The sequence below is a fragment of the Oryzias latipes genome, chromosome 8, assembly GCF_053564925.1.
Source record: "Oryzias latipes strain Hd-rR chromosome 8, Olatipes_Hd-rR_3.1".
NCBI lineage: Eukaryota > Metazoa > Chordata > Actinopteri > Beloniformes > Adrianichthyidae > Oryzias > Oryzias latipes.
Window position 1 is genome coordinate 28,233,517 of NC_136244.1, and position 16,814 is coordinate 28,250,330.

At 50.4% G+C, this 16,814-nt stretch overlaps 1 protein-coding gene across 1 annotated transcript; it reads left to right on the forward strand.

Annotated features, from left to right (window-relative positions):
• Positions 1 to 331: 331 nt before the first annotated feature.
• fbxl19 (F-box and leucine rich repeat protein 19) lies at positions 332 to 16,239 on the forward strand. Its single transcript, XM_023957168.2, has 11 exons — positions 332 to 968; positions 6,312 to 6,509; positions 8,107 to 8,250; positions 8,894 to 8,980; positions 10,391 to 10,570; positions 10,717 to 10,749; positions 10,889 to 12,084; positions 13,482 to 13,645; positions 13,791 to 13,952; positions 14,019 to 14,240; positions 14,309 to 16,239. Exons 2-11 carry the CDS (start codon positions 6,327 to 6,329, stop codon positions 14,476 to 14,478), a joined length of 2,541 nt encoding a protein of 846 aa, XP_023812936.1. The 5' UTR covers positions 332 to 968; positions 6,312 to 6,326; the 3' UTR covers positions 14,479 to 16,239.
• Positions 16,240 to 16,814: the final 575 nt, after the last annotated feature.

Sequence of the window (16,814 nt, forward strand, 5' to 3'; positions counted from 1 at the left end):
TTTAAAACGATGGAATTTTTACAAATATAAATAAAAATAACAAAAACAGTAACAACAAAAACTTTGCATACTTTGGTATTAATTGTACTTTTGACATTTTGCGTTTATTACTTTAATAATAGTCATTTTATTCTCTGGGTAACATTTTTCTGTTTCAAAAATTACTTTTTTTTAATTGTATGTTTCCTTTTTTCTGGGATCCTGAAGTACTCATTTCTCTGTGCGCGTGCGTTTAGGGGGTGCGTGCTCGGAAATAGTAAATGGACAGTTTTATTGCTGTTAAATTCGTGCAACAGTGAATTGATATTTCCCATAATGCCCTTTTCCACCCACTTCCCTGTTGTGACGTCACCAACAGAGGTGGGGCGTACATGCTGTCGCTCCCCATTTTTATTTACTTCATTTATTTATTTATTTTGCTGTTGCGTCTCCCTCCCACTCTGAGGCGGCGTGTGCGGTCACCTGCGTGATGTAATCAGTGCGGAGGTTAAACGTGTCAGGGCGGCGCGCGGGCTCCGGATCACGCTTCTCACGCCAACACTAGGCGCGAGAACAATAGCCGCGCACAGCGCTCACGCCAGCGGCTCCTGGCTGCGGGGGTTTGTGCGGGAGCGAAAGGAGCGGCGCCTGCGTGATTGCGGGGAAGGACACGCGGAGAAGAAGGCGTAAGCTGCGGGTAGAGAGAGATAGATCCACGCTGCAGAGAGAGAGGCGGAGTGCACGCGCATCCATCCGAGGCCTGATCACCTGATCGATATCGATCAGTTTCAGATCGATGTTTGGGTCCCGCGTGCGTCTCTGAGGCGGGGAGGATGGGTCGCGCGTGAGGGCTCCGGGGCCGCCGCGGCAGAGAGGTGTGCGGGGGGGTGTGATAAGGAAGCGGCGGAGCTAACGGGGCTAACCGGAGCTAACGAGGCTACCGTCCATTCTGATGAGCCACAGACGAGCATGCGCGCCCCAACGAACAGGTGAGAGACCGTTCGCGTGCGTGCGTGCGTGCGTGTGTGTTTGAGGGAGAGGGAGGGGGGGTCCATCTGTCCCGGTCCCTCCGGGGCTTCTGCACCCGGTACCAGGGGGAGCAGCCGCGGGGGGGCAGACAGCCTGCTAACCTGCTAGCGCATTAGCATGCCTTTCCCTCGTGATCAGGTGAAGTGAGGGGTGGGGGCGGAGGGTCATCACAGGTGCGTGATGGGCAGATTACCAGAACTAGTGGCGTAGAACGGCTGCAGGGGTCCGCGCTCTCACGCACCGACCTGCTTACTGTTGGCCTTTAGCCGCTGCATCTGCGCACTTATGCTCACCTGTATGATACCAAGCCCCGCCCCCAGGTGAGCAGTCCCTGACCCACAGACCACAGCAGAATCTTCTGGGCCTGCAGCTGAGACCAGGGCAGAAGCTCAGGTCCAGACCTGCTGATTCTTCAGGTTCTGCAGGAGGACTGGGTGGTACGGTCCACCTGCAGCCCCCGGAGCGGTCCACCTGAGCTCCAGGAGCGGCTTCAGATCAGCTGTAGGTTAAACTCTGTAGACGTTTACAGATGAGGAGGATGAGGATGATGAGGATGAATTCTATTTGTTTCCTGGAACCAGAAGTCCCCCTTCAGGATTCAGACAGAGTCAAGAACCCAGATGACTGGATGTGAGTCAGGAACGAGTGAGAACGTCAGAGTAGAACGTTGAAGAACGTCAGAGTAGAATGTTGAAGAACGTCAGAGTAGAATGTTGAAGAACGTCAGAGTAGAATGTTGAAGAACGTCAGAGTAGAATGTTGAAGAACGTGTGAGAACGTGTGAGAACGTCAGAGTAGAATGTGTGAGAACGTCAGAGTAGAATGTTGAAGAACGTGTGAGAACGTGTGAGAACGTCAGAGTAGAACGTGTGAGAACATCAGAGTAGAATGTTGAAGAATGTGTGAGAACGTCAGATAAGAATGTTGAAGAATGTGTGAGAACGTCAGATAAGAACGTTGAAGAATGTCAGAGTAAAACGTTGAAGAACGTGTGAGAACGTCAGAATAGAATGTTGAAGAACGTGTGAGAACGTGTGAGAACATCAGAGTAGAATGTTGAAGAATGTGTGAGAACGTCAGAGTAGAATGTTGAAGAACGTGTGACAACGTGTGAGAACGTCAGAGTAGAATGTTGAAGAACGTGTGAGAACGTGTGAGAACTTCAGAGTAGAACGTGTGAGAACATCAGAGTAGAATGTTGAAGAATGTGTGAGAACGTCAGAGTAGAATGTTGAAGAACGTGTGAGAACGTGTGAGAACGTCAGAGTAGAACGTGTGAGAACATCAGAGTAGAATGTTGAAGAATGTGTGAGAACGTCAGATAAGAATGTTGAAGAATGTGTGAGAACGTCAGATAAGAACGTTGAAGAATGTCAGAGTAAAACGTTGAAGAACGTGTGAGAACGTCAGAATAGAATGTTGAAGAACGTCTGAGAACGTGTGAGAACATCAGAGTAGAATGTTGAAGAATGTGTGAGAACGTCAGAGTAGAATGTTGAAGAACGTGTGACAACGTGTGAGAACGTCAGAGTAGAATGTTGAAGAACGTGTGAGAACGTGTGAGAACGTCAGAGTAGAACGTGTGAGAACATCAGAGTAGAATGTTGAAGAATGTGTGAGAACGTCAGAGTAGAATGTTGAAGAACGTCAGAGTAGAATGTTGAAGAATGTGTGAGAACGTCAGATAAGAATGTTGAAGAATGTGTGAGAACGTCAGATAAGAACGTTGAAGAATGTCAGAGTAAAACGTTGAAGAACGAGTGAGAACGTCAGAGTAGAACGTTGAAGAACGTCAGAGTAGAATGTTGAAGAACGTCAGAGTAGAATGTTGAAGAACGTGTGAGAACGTCAGAATAGAATGTTGAAGAACGTGTGAGAACGTGTGAGAACATCAGAGTAGAATGTTGAAGAATGTGTGAGAACGTCAGAGTAGAATGTTGAAGAACGTGTGACAACGTGTGAGAACGTCAGAGTAGAATGTTGAAGAACGTGTGAGAACGTCAGAGTAGAATGTTGAAGAACGTGTGAGAACGTCAGAGTAGAACGTGTGAGAACATCAGAGTAGAACGTTGAAGAACGTCAGAGTAGAATGTTGAAGAATGTGTGAGAACGTCAGATAAGAATGTTGAAGAATGTGTGAGAACGTCAGATAAGAACGTTGAAGAATGTCAGAGTAAAACGTTGAAGAACGAGTGAGAACGTCAGAGTAGAACGTTGAAGAACGTCAGAGTAGAATGTTGAAGAACGTCAGAGTAGAATGTTGAAGAACGTGTGAGAACGTCAGAATAGAATGTTGAAGAACGTGTGAGAACGTGTGAGAACATCAGAGTAGAATGTTGAAGAATGTGTGAGAACGTCAGAGTAGAATGTTGAAGAACGTGTGACAACGTGTGAGAACGTCAGAGTAGAATGTTGAAGAACGTGTGAGAACGTGTGAGAACGTCAGAGTAGAATGTGTGAGAACATCAGAGTAGAATGTTGAAGAATGTGTGAGAACGTCAGAGTAGAATGTTGAAGAACGTGTGACAACGTGTGAGAACGTCAGAGTAGAATGTTGAAGAACGTGTGAGAACGTGTGAGAACGTCAGAGTAGAACGTGTGAGAACATCAGAGTAGAATGTTGAAGAATGTCAGAGTAGAAAGTTGAAGAATGTCAGAGTAGAAAGTTGAAGAACGTCAGAGTAGAATGTTGAAGAACGTGTGAGAATGTCAGAATAGAATGTTGAAGAACGTGTGAGAACGTCAGAGTAGAACGTGTGAGAACATCAGAGTAGAATGTTGAAGAACGTCAGAGTAGAATGTTGAAGAACGTCAGAGTAGAATGTTGAAGAACGTCAGAGTAGAATGTTGAAGAACGTGTGAGAACGTCAGAATAGAATGTTGAAGAACGTGTGAGAACGTCAGAGTAGAACGTGTGAGAACATCAGAGTAGAATGTTGAAGAATGTGTGAGAACGTCAGAGTAGAATGTTGAAGAACGTGTGAGAACGTCAGAGTAGAACGTGTGATAACATCAGAGTAGAATGTTGAAGAATGTGTGAGAACGTCAGAGTAGAATGTTGAAGAACGTGTGAGAACGTGTGAGAACGTCAGAGTAGAATGTTGAAGAACGTGTGAGAACGTCAGAGTAGAACGTGTGAGAACATCAGAGTAGAATGTTGAAGAATGTGTGAGAACGTCAGATAAGAATGTTGAAGAATGTGTGAGAACGTCAGATAAGAACGTTGAAGAATGTCAGAGTAAAACGTTGAAGAACGAGTGAGAACGTCAGAGTAGAACGTTGAAGAACGTCAGAGTAGAATGTTGAAGAACGTCAGAGTAGAATGTTGAAGAACGTGTGAGAACGTCAGAATAGAATGTTGAAGAACGTGTGAGAACGTGTGAGAACATCAGAGTAGAATGTTGAAGAATGTGTGAGAACGTCAGAGTAGAATGTTGAAGAACGTGTGACAACGTGTGAGAACGTCAGAGTAGAATGTTGAAGAACGTGTGATAACGTGTGAGAACGTCAGAGTAGAACGTGTGAGAACATCAGAGTAGAATGTTGAAGAATGTGTGAGAACGTCAGAGTAGAATGTTGAAGAACGTGTGAGAACGTGTGAGAACGTCAGAGTAGAACGTGTGAGAACATCAGAGTAGAACGTTGAAGAACGTCAGAGTAGAATGTTGAAGAATGTGTGAGAACGTCAGATAAGAATGTTGAAGAATGTGTGAGAACGTCAGATAAGAACGTTGAAGAATGTCAGAGTAAAACGTTGAAGAATGAGTGAGAACGTCAGAGTAGAACGTTGAAGAACGTCAGAGTAGAATGTTGAAGAACGTCAGAGTAGAATGTTGAAGAACGTGTGAGAACGTCAGAATAGAATGTTGAAGAACGTGTGAGAACGTGTGAGAACATCAGAGTAGAATGTTGAAGAATGTGTGAAAACGTCAGAGTAGAATGTTGAAGAACGTGTGACAACGTGTGAGAACGTCAGAGTAGAATGTTGAAGAACGTGTGAGAACGTGTGAGAACGTCAGAGTAGAATGTGTGAGAACATCAGAGTAGAATGTTGAAGAATGTGTGAGAACGTCAGAGTAGAATGTTGAAGAACGTGTGACAACGTGTGAGAACGTCAGAGTAGAATGTTGAAGAACGTGTGAGAACGTGTGAGAACGTCAGAGTAGAACGTGTGAGAACATCAGAGTAGAATGTTGAAGAATGTCAGAGTAGAAAGTTGAAGAATGTCAGAGTAGAAAGTTGAAGAACGTCAGAGTAGAATGTTGAAGAACGTGTGAGAACGTGGGAGAATGTCAGAATAGAATGTTGAAGAACGTGTGAGAACGTCAGAGTAGAACGTGTGAGAACATCAGAGTAGAATGTTGAAGAACGTCAGAGTAGAATGTTGAAGAATGTCAGAGTAGAATGTTGAAGAACGTCAGAGTAGAATGTTGAAGAACGTGTGAGAACGTGTGAGAACGTCAGAATAGAATGTTGAAGAACGTGTGAGAACGTGTGAGAACGTCAGAGTAGAACGTGTGAGAACATCAGAGTAGAATGTTGAAGAATGTGTGAGAACGTCAGAGTAGAACGTGTGAGAACGTCAGAATAGAACGTGTGAGAACGTCAGAGTAGAACGTGTGAGAACGTGTCAGACTCTGTCATAAAGACGACGTTTCCCCAAACGTCAGAACTTTGCGGCTCCTTTCCTGAAAGTGGATCTCTGGCTCTGAGGAAAGGTTCTGTGAGGTTCTAGTTTGGTTCATTTCTTTGGAGTCCTTCATTGACAACAAAGGAGCCAAATGTTGGTCAAAGCTTGAATCTGCTGTCAGATGTTTATTATTCAGCTTCAAGCTCGTCTTTGGACCTGAACCTCAGCGTTTCAGAGACAACCATCTTGAAACATAGATCTGCATTTACATGTAGAGATCTCAGTGTCTGGATTCTACTCTAGTGTTGTTTCCATGCAGTAGTAAAGTAGAAAAACTCCACCTTTGGTTGGAATTCAGTAGATCTGCAGCACATTTGACACAGGTTGGATTTTATTTGGAAAGGAACTTGTTTGTGATGCTGTCAAAATAAAAGAAGCTCTTAAATATAGAAAAGCAAAAGTCTGTTCTTATTTCTTAAAAACGACATTTGAATGCTTGACGGTTTATCTGTATAAACGCTGAAGTAGAACTGTGCGGTTCTCCTGGGTTCTGGACCAAATGGACATTTTTGCATTAACGGGAGTGACTGATGACGAGGAGAAGCTCCTGGCCTGATGCCGCTCAGCCGGGTGTCTCTTCCCTGAAGCTTGTGGTTCATCTTCTCTGCTGCAGTTGACTTCTCCAGAGATGTCGGGCAGTAAGGCGCTGAGCGGAGCTGCTAGCGGCGCGAGGCGCAGGCGGACGCGGTGCCGGCGCTGCCAGGCCTGCATGAGGACCGAGTGTGGGGAGTGTCACTTCTGCAAGGACATGAAGAAGTTCGGAGGACCGGGCCGGATGAAGCAGTCCTGCCTCCTGAGACAGTGCACGGCGGTGAGTCTGCAGTCTGTGGTGGTCTGTGGTGGTCTGTGGTGGTCTGTGATGGTCCTGACCCGGGCAACAGGGGAGAATTCCACTGAAACCGCGGGTAAAATGGCCGTACAGCTTTTTTCTTTGTCGGGACACGTTTGCCCCGATAATCCAGAACACATGGGTCAAAGTCAGGCCTGCTGGGTAATTATAATCGGCCCGTGAGATTGTTCCAAAAGTGCATGAGAGCTGGGCCGCGGTATATACGGTACCGCTAATACTACAAGTCCCACAATGCTTTGCTAGTATGTTGGCACAGTCAAACCGCCAAGCGCTCTCTTTTCCTGTAGACAGTCGCTGTAGACAACCCTAACCCTGAAAACAGACCACAGCACGGTTCAGGACTCGATTATCAGAGAACAGGACACGAAACCAACAGGAAGTAAAACCCAGGTCATGTCAGGACGCGCACAAAGAGTGCCGGAGCCATCAAATGTCCAGTTCAGTCCATTTGAGTCGTACTATCTGAACCGTTATTATTTATGCTATTTATGAACTGTCATTCCAGGACCGGATGTTCCTGATTTATCAGAATATTTCCAGAGATAAAAAAACCTTTTGAACATGTACACTCTAGTTAAGGATCAGCTGGACCAGTAGAACTGGATACCCAAGGTGACGTTGTCCGGTGTGGTTCTAAGCTGATCCAGCTAAGTGTAAAATAGAGCTCGGGTCCAAGAACATCGAGCTCTGTTTCATCTGAGTGTTAGAAAAGAACATTGGAAATTCTGGGAGTCTGTAGATCTACCAGACATGTTTCAGCTCTGATAAACGCTCTGCTGGTCTAACATGTATAGCTGAGTATCATCAGCATAATAACGGACACGAATGTTCTGCTGCCTGTTGGTGTAACCCAGTGAAGCCCGTTCAGACTAAACAGGACGGGACCAACCACAGAGCCCTGTGGAACACCGTGAGGAGGGGGAACACATTTCCCCCTCCTTGAACTGTGACCCATCAGATAAATGTGACTGAAGTTCCGGTAGCACTGAAGACATGTTCCAGTCTCTGTAATAGAATGTTCTGGACAATGAGGTCCAATCAGCACTGAGGTAGAGAAGAACCAGGACAGACACGGTCCGGTGTCATGGGGAGATGTTGTTGCCTTCTGAGATCTTCCCTAAATCCTCAAAGATGCTCCGTGTTGATCTGGGGCTTTGGTCCATTTCAAAGAACCGGTCTGTAGTGTTGGGTTTCCATGGTAACAGTGTGACGAAGCTGACTTTTCTCCCCCATCGGGTGTGGTATTTCACATGGGGTTGGGGGAAGCAGCAGACGAGGCTGGAAGAGTGAGATGATTCTGACACAGATTATTATGGGCTGTCACTACAGAGGGACGCCTGTCCTTTCCAAACCCCCATCCTTCATCCCAGAGAAAGACCACGTGGTCCTGATGCTGGGAGGATGGATGGGCAGGAAACGGCTTCATCCATGTTTCTGCTCTAAAGCCTCTTAGCCTCCAAACATGCTCAGCCTGACCTCTGACCTCTTTTCTTCTTCTCTGACCTGAAAGAAGAGAAGCTGCTGTGAAGCTCACCTGTGCGCTCACCTGTGTTTACAGCCCGTGCTGCCGCACACGGCCGTGTGCTCTGCGTGTGGAGAGGCGGGAAAAGAGGACACGGTGGACTCGGAGGAGGAGAAGTTCAGCCTGTGCCTGATGGAGTGCACCATCTGCAACGAGATCATCCATCCCAGCTGCCTGAAGGTCAGTCAGAGGGCTGTGCTGCAGCGTTCACACCACTGACTGAGTGGCCCCGCCCCCCTGGTGTTTCAAACAGGAAGTAAAATCCCACAGATTTCTATAGAGAAGCTGGTTTTCTATTAGTCAGGAGAACCGTTCTGGATCTGATACCTTTGCTAACATCTTTATTATAATCCTCTTTTTTTCTGTAGTTATTTAAATTATTCAAGTTCTGACCAATCAGATACATCAGTAAAAGTAGGCGGAGCCTGCTGGCTCCAACATTTAAACATTTGATTGACAGATAATGTGTAGCCCACTTTCAAGTGTTAGGGGTGTGGTCTTCTAACCAGCTGATTGGTGCCATAGAAACGATGACTCCGACCAATCGCTGCTCACCGCCGACGTCTCTGAATGATGTCATGATGTCAGAGACGGCGACTTGTGGCCGCTGCGTGTGGTTTATGAACACGTTCACCGTGTGGCCAATGAGAGACGGCAGAGACAGATCTACGGCCAAATGGCGTTGGCGTGAACACGTCCACTCTGAGAGGGTCTGGGTGGTGGTCTCCCGCTCCAAACCCGCGCCATCTGGGGGGGGAGTAAATGTTCTGTGATCTGGTGGGGGCTGCACGTCCTGGTCTCAGATGCTCTGTGTTCTCCTCAGATGGGCAAAGCTGAAGGCATCATCAACGATGAGATTCCCAACTGCTGGGAGTGTCCCAAATGCCACAAGGAGGGCAAAACCAGCAAGGTGAGGGCAGAACCACATGGTTCCTCTGTCCACGTGAGTCAGAACATGTCCTTTCATACCGTCTTCACCCAGAAGGGTTCTGACAGCATGGTGGAGTGGTTAGCACTCATGGTAAGACGGTTCTGGTTCAAATCCCGACTGGAGCTTCCGTGTTCGTGTTCATGTGTGTGTTTCCCCAACAAAGTCCCACACTCCAAAAAACGGGATTCACGTGTGGTGGTGTGTGTGTGTGGTTGTGTGTGTGTGTGTGTGGTGTTGTGTGTGTGTGTGTGTGGTGTTGTGTGTGTGTGTGTGGTGTGTGTTGTTTTGGTTGTGTGTGTGTGGTGTTGTGTGTGTGTGGTGTTGTGTGTGTTTGTGTGTGGTTGTGGTTGTGTGTGTGCGTAGTTGTGTGTGGTGTGTGTGATTGTGTATGTGGTTGCGGTTGTGTTTGTGTGTGTGTTTGTGTTTGTGTGTGGTTGTGTGTGTGTGTGGTGTTGGGTGTGTGGTGTTGTGTGTTTGTGTGTGGTTGTGTGTGTGGTGTAGTGTGTGTGCGTAGTTGTGTGTGTGTGTGTGTGCGTAGTTGTGTGTGTGTGTGTGCGTAGTTTTAAGTGTGTGGTGTTGTGTGTGTGTGTGGTTGTGTGTGTTGTGGTTGTGTGTGTGTGTGTGGTGTTGTGTGTGTGGTGTTGTGTGTGTGTGTGGTCGTGTGTGTGTTGTTGTGGTGGTGTGTTTGGTTGTGTTTGTGTGTGTGTGGTTGTGTGTGTGCATAGTTGTGTGTGTGTGTGTGTGGTGTTGTGGTTGTGTGTGTGGTTGTGTGTGTGCGTAGTTGTGTGTGTGTGTGCGTAGTTGTGTGTGTGTGTGTGGTGTTGTGTGTGTGCATAGTTGTGTGGTTGCGTGTGTGTGTGTGGTGTTGTGTTGTGTGTGTGTGTTGTGTTGTGTGTGGTTGTGTTGTGTTGTGTGTGTGTGGTGTTGTGTTGTGTGTGTTGTTGTGTGTGTGTGTGGTGTTGTGTTGTGTGTGTGTGTTGTTGTGTGTGTGTGTGGTGTTGTGTGTGGTTGTGTTGTGTTGTGTGTGTGGTTGCGTGTGTGTGTGTGTGGTGTTGTGTGTGGTGTTGTGTTGTGTGTGTTGTTGTGTGTGTGTGTGGTGTTGTGTTGTGTGTGTGTGGTGTTGTGTTGTGTGTGTGTGTTGTGTGTGTGTGTGGTGTTGTGTTGTGTGTGGTTGTGTTGTGTTGTGTGTGTGGTTGTGTGTGTGTGTGTGTGGTGTTGTGTTGTGTGTGTTGTTGTGTGTGTGTGTGGTGTCGTGTTGTGTGTGTGTGGTGTTGTGTTGTGTGTGTGTGTTGTGTGTGTGTGTGTTGTTGTGTGTGTGTGTGGTTGTGTTGTGTTGTGTGTGTGGGTGTGTGTGTGTGTCTACAGACTCTAACTCTCCCCTCCTTCCAGGACCAGGCCGACGGGTCGGGGAAGCGCAGGATGGATAACGGCGAGGTGGGTCGATGGAAACTCACCGATGACCCTCCCCCCAAAAAGAAAACCCCCCTCTCACCAGAAGAGGGGGGGAGGGCTGAAGGGGGCCACAAGAGGAAGAAGGAGCAGCAGCCGGACAGCGGTCCTAAGAAGAAGGTCACCTGAACCTGTTCCTCCCCATCCCTCCCCCCACAGACACGTTCCACCCATTTCTTAATGCAGACCCCCCCCCCCCCCCCCCAAATGATGCAGTGACCCGTGTTTAACAGTGAGGTTCTCACGGTTCTGTCTGTTCTCTGCAGATGAAAGGTGGACACGAAAAACGTCTGAAAAAGGTACCCCCCCCCCCCCCCCCCACAAAAAAAAAAAGATCAGAACAGGTTCTCAGCCTGCAGTGGGGTTCTAGCTGGGTTCTAGCTGCAGGTCCTGAAGAACACAGTCCTCCTCTCTGACAGTCTTGCTGTTTCTCTGCAGAAGCCCAAACACGAGCCTGGGGAGTCCAACGGGCTCCTCTTGTCTCCTGCGGGATCTTCTGGAGGAGTCCCGGGGTCTTCTAGCTCCTCCTCTCAGACAGGGGGGGCGGGGACATCCAGCGCCGACCAGCGCTCCTATCACCGCGAAAAGCTGGAGCGCTTCAAGAGGATGTGTCTGCTGGAGCGCCGTCCCGAATCCTCCTCCTCCTCCTCCTCCAGCTCCGAGTCCGACTCGGAGTCCGACTCAGACATTTCCCTGAGGGGAGAGCAGGGGGGCGGTTCTTCGCCGTCATCCGCCTCTCCGATCCCGCCCTCCACCGTCTTTAGCGGCAGTAACGCGGGGCGAGCAGAGAGAGACCGGGGCCGCGCCGAGCGCGACCGGCGCCTGGCAGAACTGGGCTTCAGCGCCAGTGAGGAGTCTGAAGGTGAGGCGGGAAGAGGGGAGGATGACGAAAGGGAGGAGGAGCCAGCAGATGGGGGCGGGGACAAAGCCCGGAGGAGAGGGGGCGGTGAGGTGCCTTCACGTGGGCGGAAATCAGGGATGATGGAGGAAGAGGAGGAAGACCCGCCCACCTCTGAGAGGGTGAGAAAAAACTCCTCCTCCTTCCCCCCTCCTTCACCACTCTCCTCCAATCAGCAGCCTCTATCCTCCAAGCATGACGGCTTCATGGCGAAGCCGCGGAGCAACGGACAGGAAGCCCGAAACGCACGGACTCGAGGGGGAGGGGGGAAGGAGGGTGGGGAAAAAGAAAATGCCAGCGGAGCTCTGACCAATCACAGACATGCAGGAGGAGGCGGAGCTAAGGGGAGCCGCAGCATCAAAATCCGGAGCAACAACAGAAACTTGGTTTCTAAGAACAGCGCCTCCATCCCCTCCTCGAATGGGGCGGGGGCTTTGGGCAGCGGCCTCATCATGTCGGCGATGGCGGCGTCGCCCTGCTCGCAGCCGTCACGCCTGGCGCCACGCTCACAGATGATGAAGCGCAGTCCGCCCGCCGTGCCCTCGCCACCACGGCCAATCCAGATGGAAAGGCACCTGGTGCGCCCCCCCCCGGCCTGCCCCGAGCCCAGCTGCCTCCCCCTGGACTGTGGCTCCGCCCACGTCATCACGCGGGACGTGTGGCTGCGAGTCTTCACCTACCTGAGCCAAACGGAGCTGTGCGTGTGCATGAGAGTGTGCCGCACCTGGAGCCGCTGGTTAGTGCGCCTGGATACACACACACTCACATCCTTACACGTGCACGCACACAGGGACGTCCACACAAGTCCTCATACTATATGTGTGTGCACACATGCACGCCCTACATTCACGTGCACGTCCTCACATGCTTGGTGACCATGTGAGCAGGATGGTCCAGTAGTTCTGTAGGAACCGGCCTGTTTCCAATGTCTGACATTTGTATAGCTGAGACGCAGGACATGGAGGCATACGCCCTGTAACGTCGTGTAAGGTCCTGTAAAGTCGCGTAACGTCGTGTAACGTTACACAAAGTTGTCTAACGTCGTGTAAAGTCGCGCAACGTTGCATAAGGTCGTGTAACGTCGTCTAAGGTCGTGTAACGTTACACAAAGTTGTCTAACGTCGTGTAAGGTCGTGTAACGTCGTTTAAGGTCGTGTAACGTTACACAGAGTTGTCTAACGTCGTGTAAAGTCGCGCAACGTTGCATAAGGTCGTGTAACGTCGTCTAAGGTCGTGTAACGTTACACAAAGTTGTCTAACGTCGTGTAAGGTCGTGTAACGTCGTTTAAGGTCGTGTAACGTTACACAAAGTTGTCTAACGTCGTGTAAAGTCGCGCAACGTTGCATAAGGTCGTGTAACGTCGTCTAAGGTCGTGTAACGTTACACAAAGTTGTCTAACGTCGTGTAAGGTCGTGTAACGTCGTGTAAGGTCGTGTAACGTCGTCTAACGCCGTGTAAAGTCGTGTCACGTTACACAAAGTTTTCTAACGTCGTGTAAGGTCGTGTAACGTCGTGTAAGGTCGTGTAACGTTACACAAAGTTGTCTAACGTCGTGTAACGTTACACAAAGTTGTCTAACGTCGTGTAACGTTACAGAAAGTTTTCTAACGTCGTGTAACGTCGTCTAACGCCGTGTAAAGTCGTGTCACGTTACACAAAGTTTTCTAACGTCGTGTAACGCCATGTAACATTACACACAACGTTGTGTAACCTTAAACAACGTTGTGCAACGTTGTGCAACGTCGTTTAACGCCGTGTAAAGTCGTGTCACGTTACACAAAGTTGTCTAACGTAGTGTAACGTCGTCTAACGCCGTGTAAAGTCGTGTCACGTTACACAAAGTTTTCTAACGTCGTGTAACGCCATGTAACATTACACACAACGTTGTGTAACGTCGTTTAACGCCGTGCAACATCATGTAAGGTCGTGTAATGTTGTGTAAGGTCAGGTAACGTTACACCACGTGGTGTAACGTCGTGTATCAGCGGTTGTCTTGTGGACGGTTGTGATCTACACCACACCTACCAACGGTCAGAGCTTCCAATCTTCTGGATCAGAGCAGAGGGCGGAGCTTCCTGCTGTGGTGGCGCGGTGACGTCGGTGGGCTTTACACTGCCTCCCCCTCCCCCCAGGTGCTGCGACAAAAGGCTGTGGACCCAGATCGACCTGAGCCGCCAGCGCTCCATCACCCCCCCCATGCTGAGTGGGATCATCCGCCGGCAGCCCGTGTCCCTGAACCTGGGTCATACCAACATCTCCAAGAAGCAGCTGATGTGGCTCATTAACCGGTTACAAGGTGAGGTCTTTACCGGGTCAGAACCGGCTCCGTCAGAGTGTCCGTCACTTTCCTCACCCGGGGGGGTTTCGCTGACGACCATCTGAGGGGTTCCCGCCAACACAGCGAGCTTGACGGTTAAAGAGGCCTCTGCGGCTCCCCACAGGTCTCCAGGAGCTGAACGTGTCGGGCTGCGCCTGGCCCGCCGTGTCCGCCCTGTGTCAGGCGCTCTGTCCCTGTCTGAAGCTCCTGGACCTCAGCAGGGTGGAGGACCTGAAGGACTCTCACCTGCGGGAGCTGCTGCTGCCCCCTGCTGACACCAGGACAGGTGAGACTCCGCCCACCCGCCGGTCGGTGGGGCCGCTGCTGACGTTGTGCTCTGTGATTGGCTCAGCTCATGGTGAGGGAAGGGCGGGGCGGTTCCAGAACCTGTCGGAGCTGCGGCTCTCCGGATTGGACCTGAGCGACTCCTCGTCCCGCCTCCTGGTGCGCTACACCCCCCAGCTGAGGCAGCTGGACCTGAGCCACTGCGCCAACATCACTGACCAGACGGTGCTGGCCCTCACCTCCCCCCTGTCCCCCCTCAGGGACAGCCTGACCCACATCAGCCTGGGAGGTAAGCGCTCACCTGTGCCCCCGCCCCCGCCCCCCTCCCCGGCTGACTGCCATGTCCGTGTGCTGCAGGTTGTTCCAAGTTGACGGAGCAGAGCGTTCTGCTGCTGCGGCGCTGCCCCTCCCTGCGTACGGCGGACCTGCGCTGCTGCCAGCTGCTCCCCGCCGACGCCGCACAGCTCCTCTCCTTCCCCCCCCACATCAGCTCTCCTGTGGACGGGACCCTCCTCAAAAACACCTAAAACCCTGTTTACCTGACACTTGGGCCAAAGCCACGCCCCTTTTACACTACAGCTGCATGAGCAGGTGTACATACCTGTCCTCCAGACAGGAGGGCGTGTGTAAATACTGCAGTTTCATGGCTCCGCCCCTTCTTCCTGCTGCTGGCCAATCATCATTTAGCTGTTGTGGTCTGAAGCTGCACCGACGATGCGTCACAGATGTGTTTAGTTTATTTAAACGGAGCTTCACAGGAAACTCCTCCCACTCACAGCTAACTGGACTCGTGGGGGAGGGGCTGCAGCGGGGGGGACACCCGATCTGGTTCTGCTGGTTCTGCCGGTCCGATGGACGATCGTCGTCATCCAACGTTCAGATCGCATTTTCTCAGGATTGTTTTTGATTATTTATTTATTGTTGCCCCCCCCCTCCCACGGCTAACAGACGAGGCTCCGCCCACTCCTGCCTCAACACTCCCGGGGTGGGTGATGCTGCCCATCCTTGTGGGGGGGACGGCAGGCAGGGGGCGGAGCCATTTCCCATGATGGCTCAGATTTCACACCTGGACGCCAACGTGTCCGCTGTGATGTCATCAGGCTGTGGAGCCCCCCCCATTCCAGTTTTTGGTTTTACTGATGATCTTTTCTTACCTTGAGCCTCTCATGCTTTGACCTTTTGACCTGCTGCTGGATCTTTGTTTTTGTTTACATTCTCCTGACCCCCAAACCTTGGGTAGGGGGGGTCAGGTCACGCTGTTAAGGGTTTGGGGGGGGGCATTCATGCACTTCTTGTACTGCAGAAATGCCTGCAAATCCTCGCTGTGTCATGAATGCAGCACAGCAGCCACTATTTGTTTGTTTGTTGTTGTTTTTGTTGAAATGTTTGTTTTATTGTCCTGCAGAGCAGCAGGCAGACATTTCTGATCTCTGTCAAGTCCTGCAGGGATTCAAAGATGCACTGGACCCGCCTCTTCCTCTTCCTCCTCTTGCTCCTCCTCATCTTGCTCCTCCTCATCTTGCTCCTCCTCCTCCCCCTCCTCTTCCTCCTCTTCCTTCTCCTCCTCCTCCTCCCCCTCCTCTTCCTCCTCTTCCTTCTCCTCCTCCTCCTCCTCTGCCTCCTCCTTCTCCTCCTCCTCCTCCCCCTCCTCCTCCTCTTCCTCCTCTGCCTCCTCCTCCTCCTCTTACTCCTCCACTTGCTCCTCCAACCTCCCCCTCCTCCTCCTCTTCCTCCTCATCCTCTGCCTCCTCCTCCTCCTCTTACTCCTCCACTTGCTCCTCCAACCTCCCCCTCCTCCTCCTCCTCTTGCTCCTCCCCCTCCCCCTCTTCTTCCTCCTCTTCCTTCTCCTCCTCCTCTTGCTCCTCCTCCTCCTCTGCCTCCTCCTTCTCCTCCTCCTCCTCCCCCTCCTCCTCCTCTTCCTCCTCATCTTCTGCCTCCTCCTCCTCTTACTCCTCCACTTGCTCCTCCAACCTCCCCCTCCTCTTCCTCCTCTTGCTCTTCCTCCTCTTCTGCCTCCTCCTTCTCCTCCTCCTCCTCATCTTACTCCTCCAACCTCCCCCTCCTCTTCCTCCTCTTCCTCCTCCTCTGCCTCCTCCTTCTCCTCCTCCTCCATGTTTGCCAAATCTTGTTCTGACGGGAGCATCCTGGTTCTTTGTTTTTTCTCGGCTCTTCCAGGCTGTTGATGGAAATGTTGGAGCAAAAGTTGAAATGACAAACGACCACCTTTTAGGCAGCTAAGTATGAGTGACTACTGTATCATGAACAATAAAGAGGCTGTTTTTCTACACGTCTGCTGCATTCAAGTCCTCCTTCTACTACTGGAATTCTGAGAGGATTTTAGGATTCAATTCCATTTCTCTGTACACAGACACACTTCTACACACCTGTGAGGACATTGGCCAGGTGGATCAGAAAGTACCAGGATGTTTAGCACAAGTTCAATGAGAACTCCGTCAGGAACAAGAACGGAAACTCAGAGCCAGACTTTCAAGCGTCCCAGAAGAACTTGAATGTAAATGTTGATCAGAAGTGGGCGGAGCAAGATGACCTTCTGCGTGAGCTTCCTGTTCACCAGGTTTGATTTTCAGCAGAAGTTAGCCTTCAGAAATCAATGAGGTTGTCATTGCAGAGTGATGCAGGAAAATGCTCTGTGCTACTGCTGGACCTGACAGCAGCCTTCAACATGTCGACCACTATGTCCTCCTGGACAGGCTGAAAAACTGGGTCGGGGTATCTGGTTCCGCTCTAAACTGGTCCTCCTCTTATCTGACGGGTAGATCTTTCTCTGTTGTATTTTCCAAGTTTAAGTCCTCTTCTGCATCCCTCACCTCTGGTGTCCCACAAGGCTCAGTTTTGGGACCT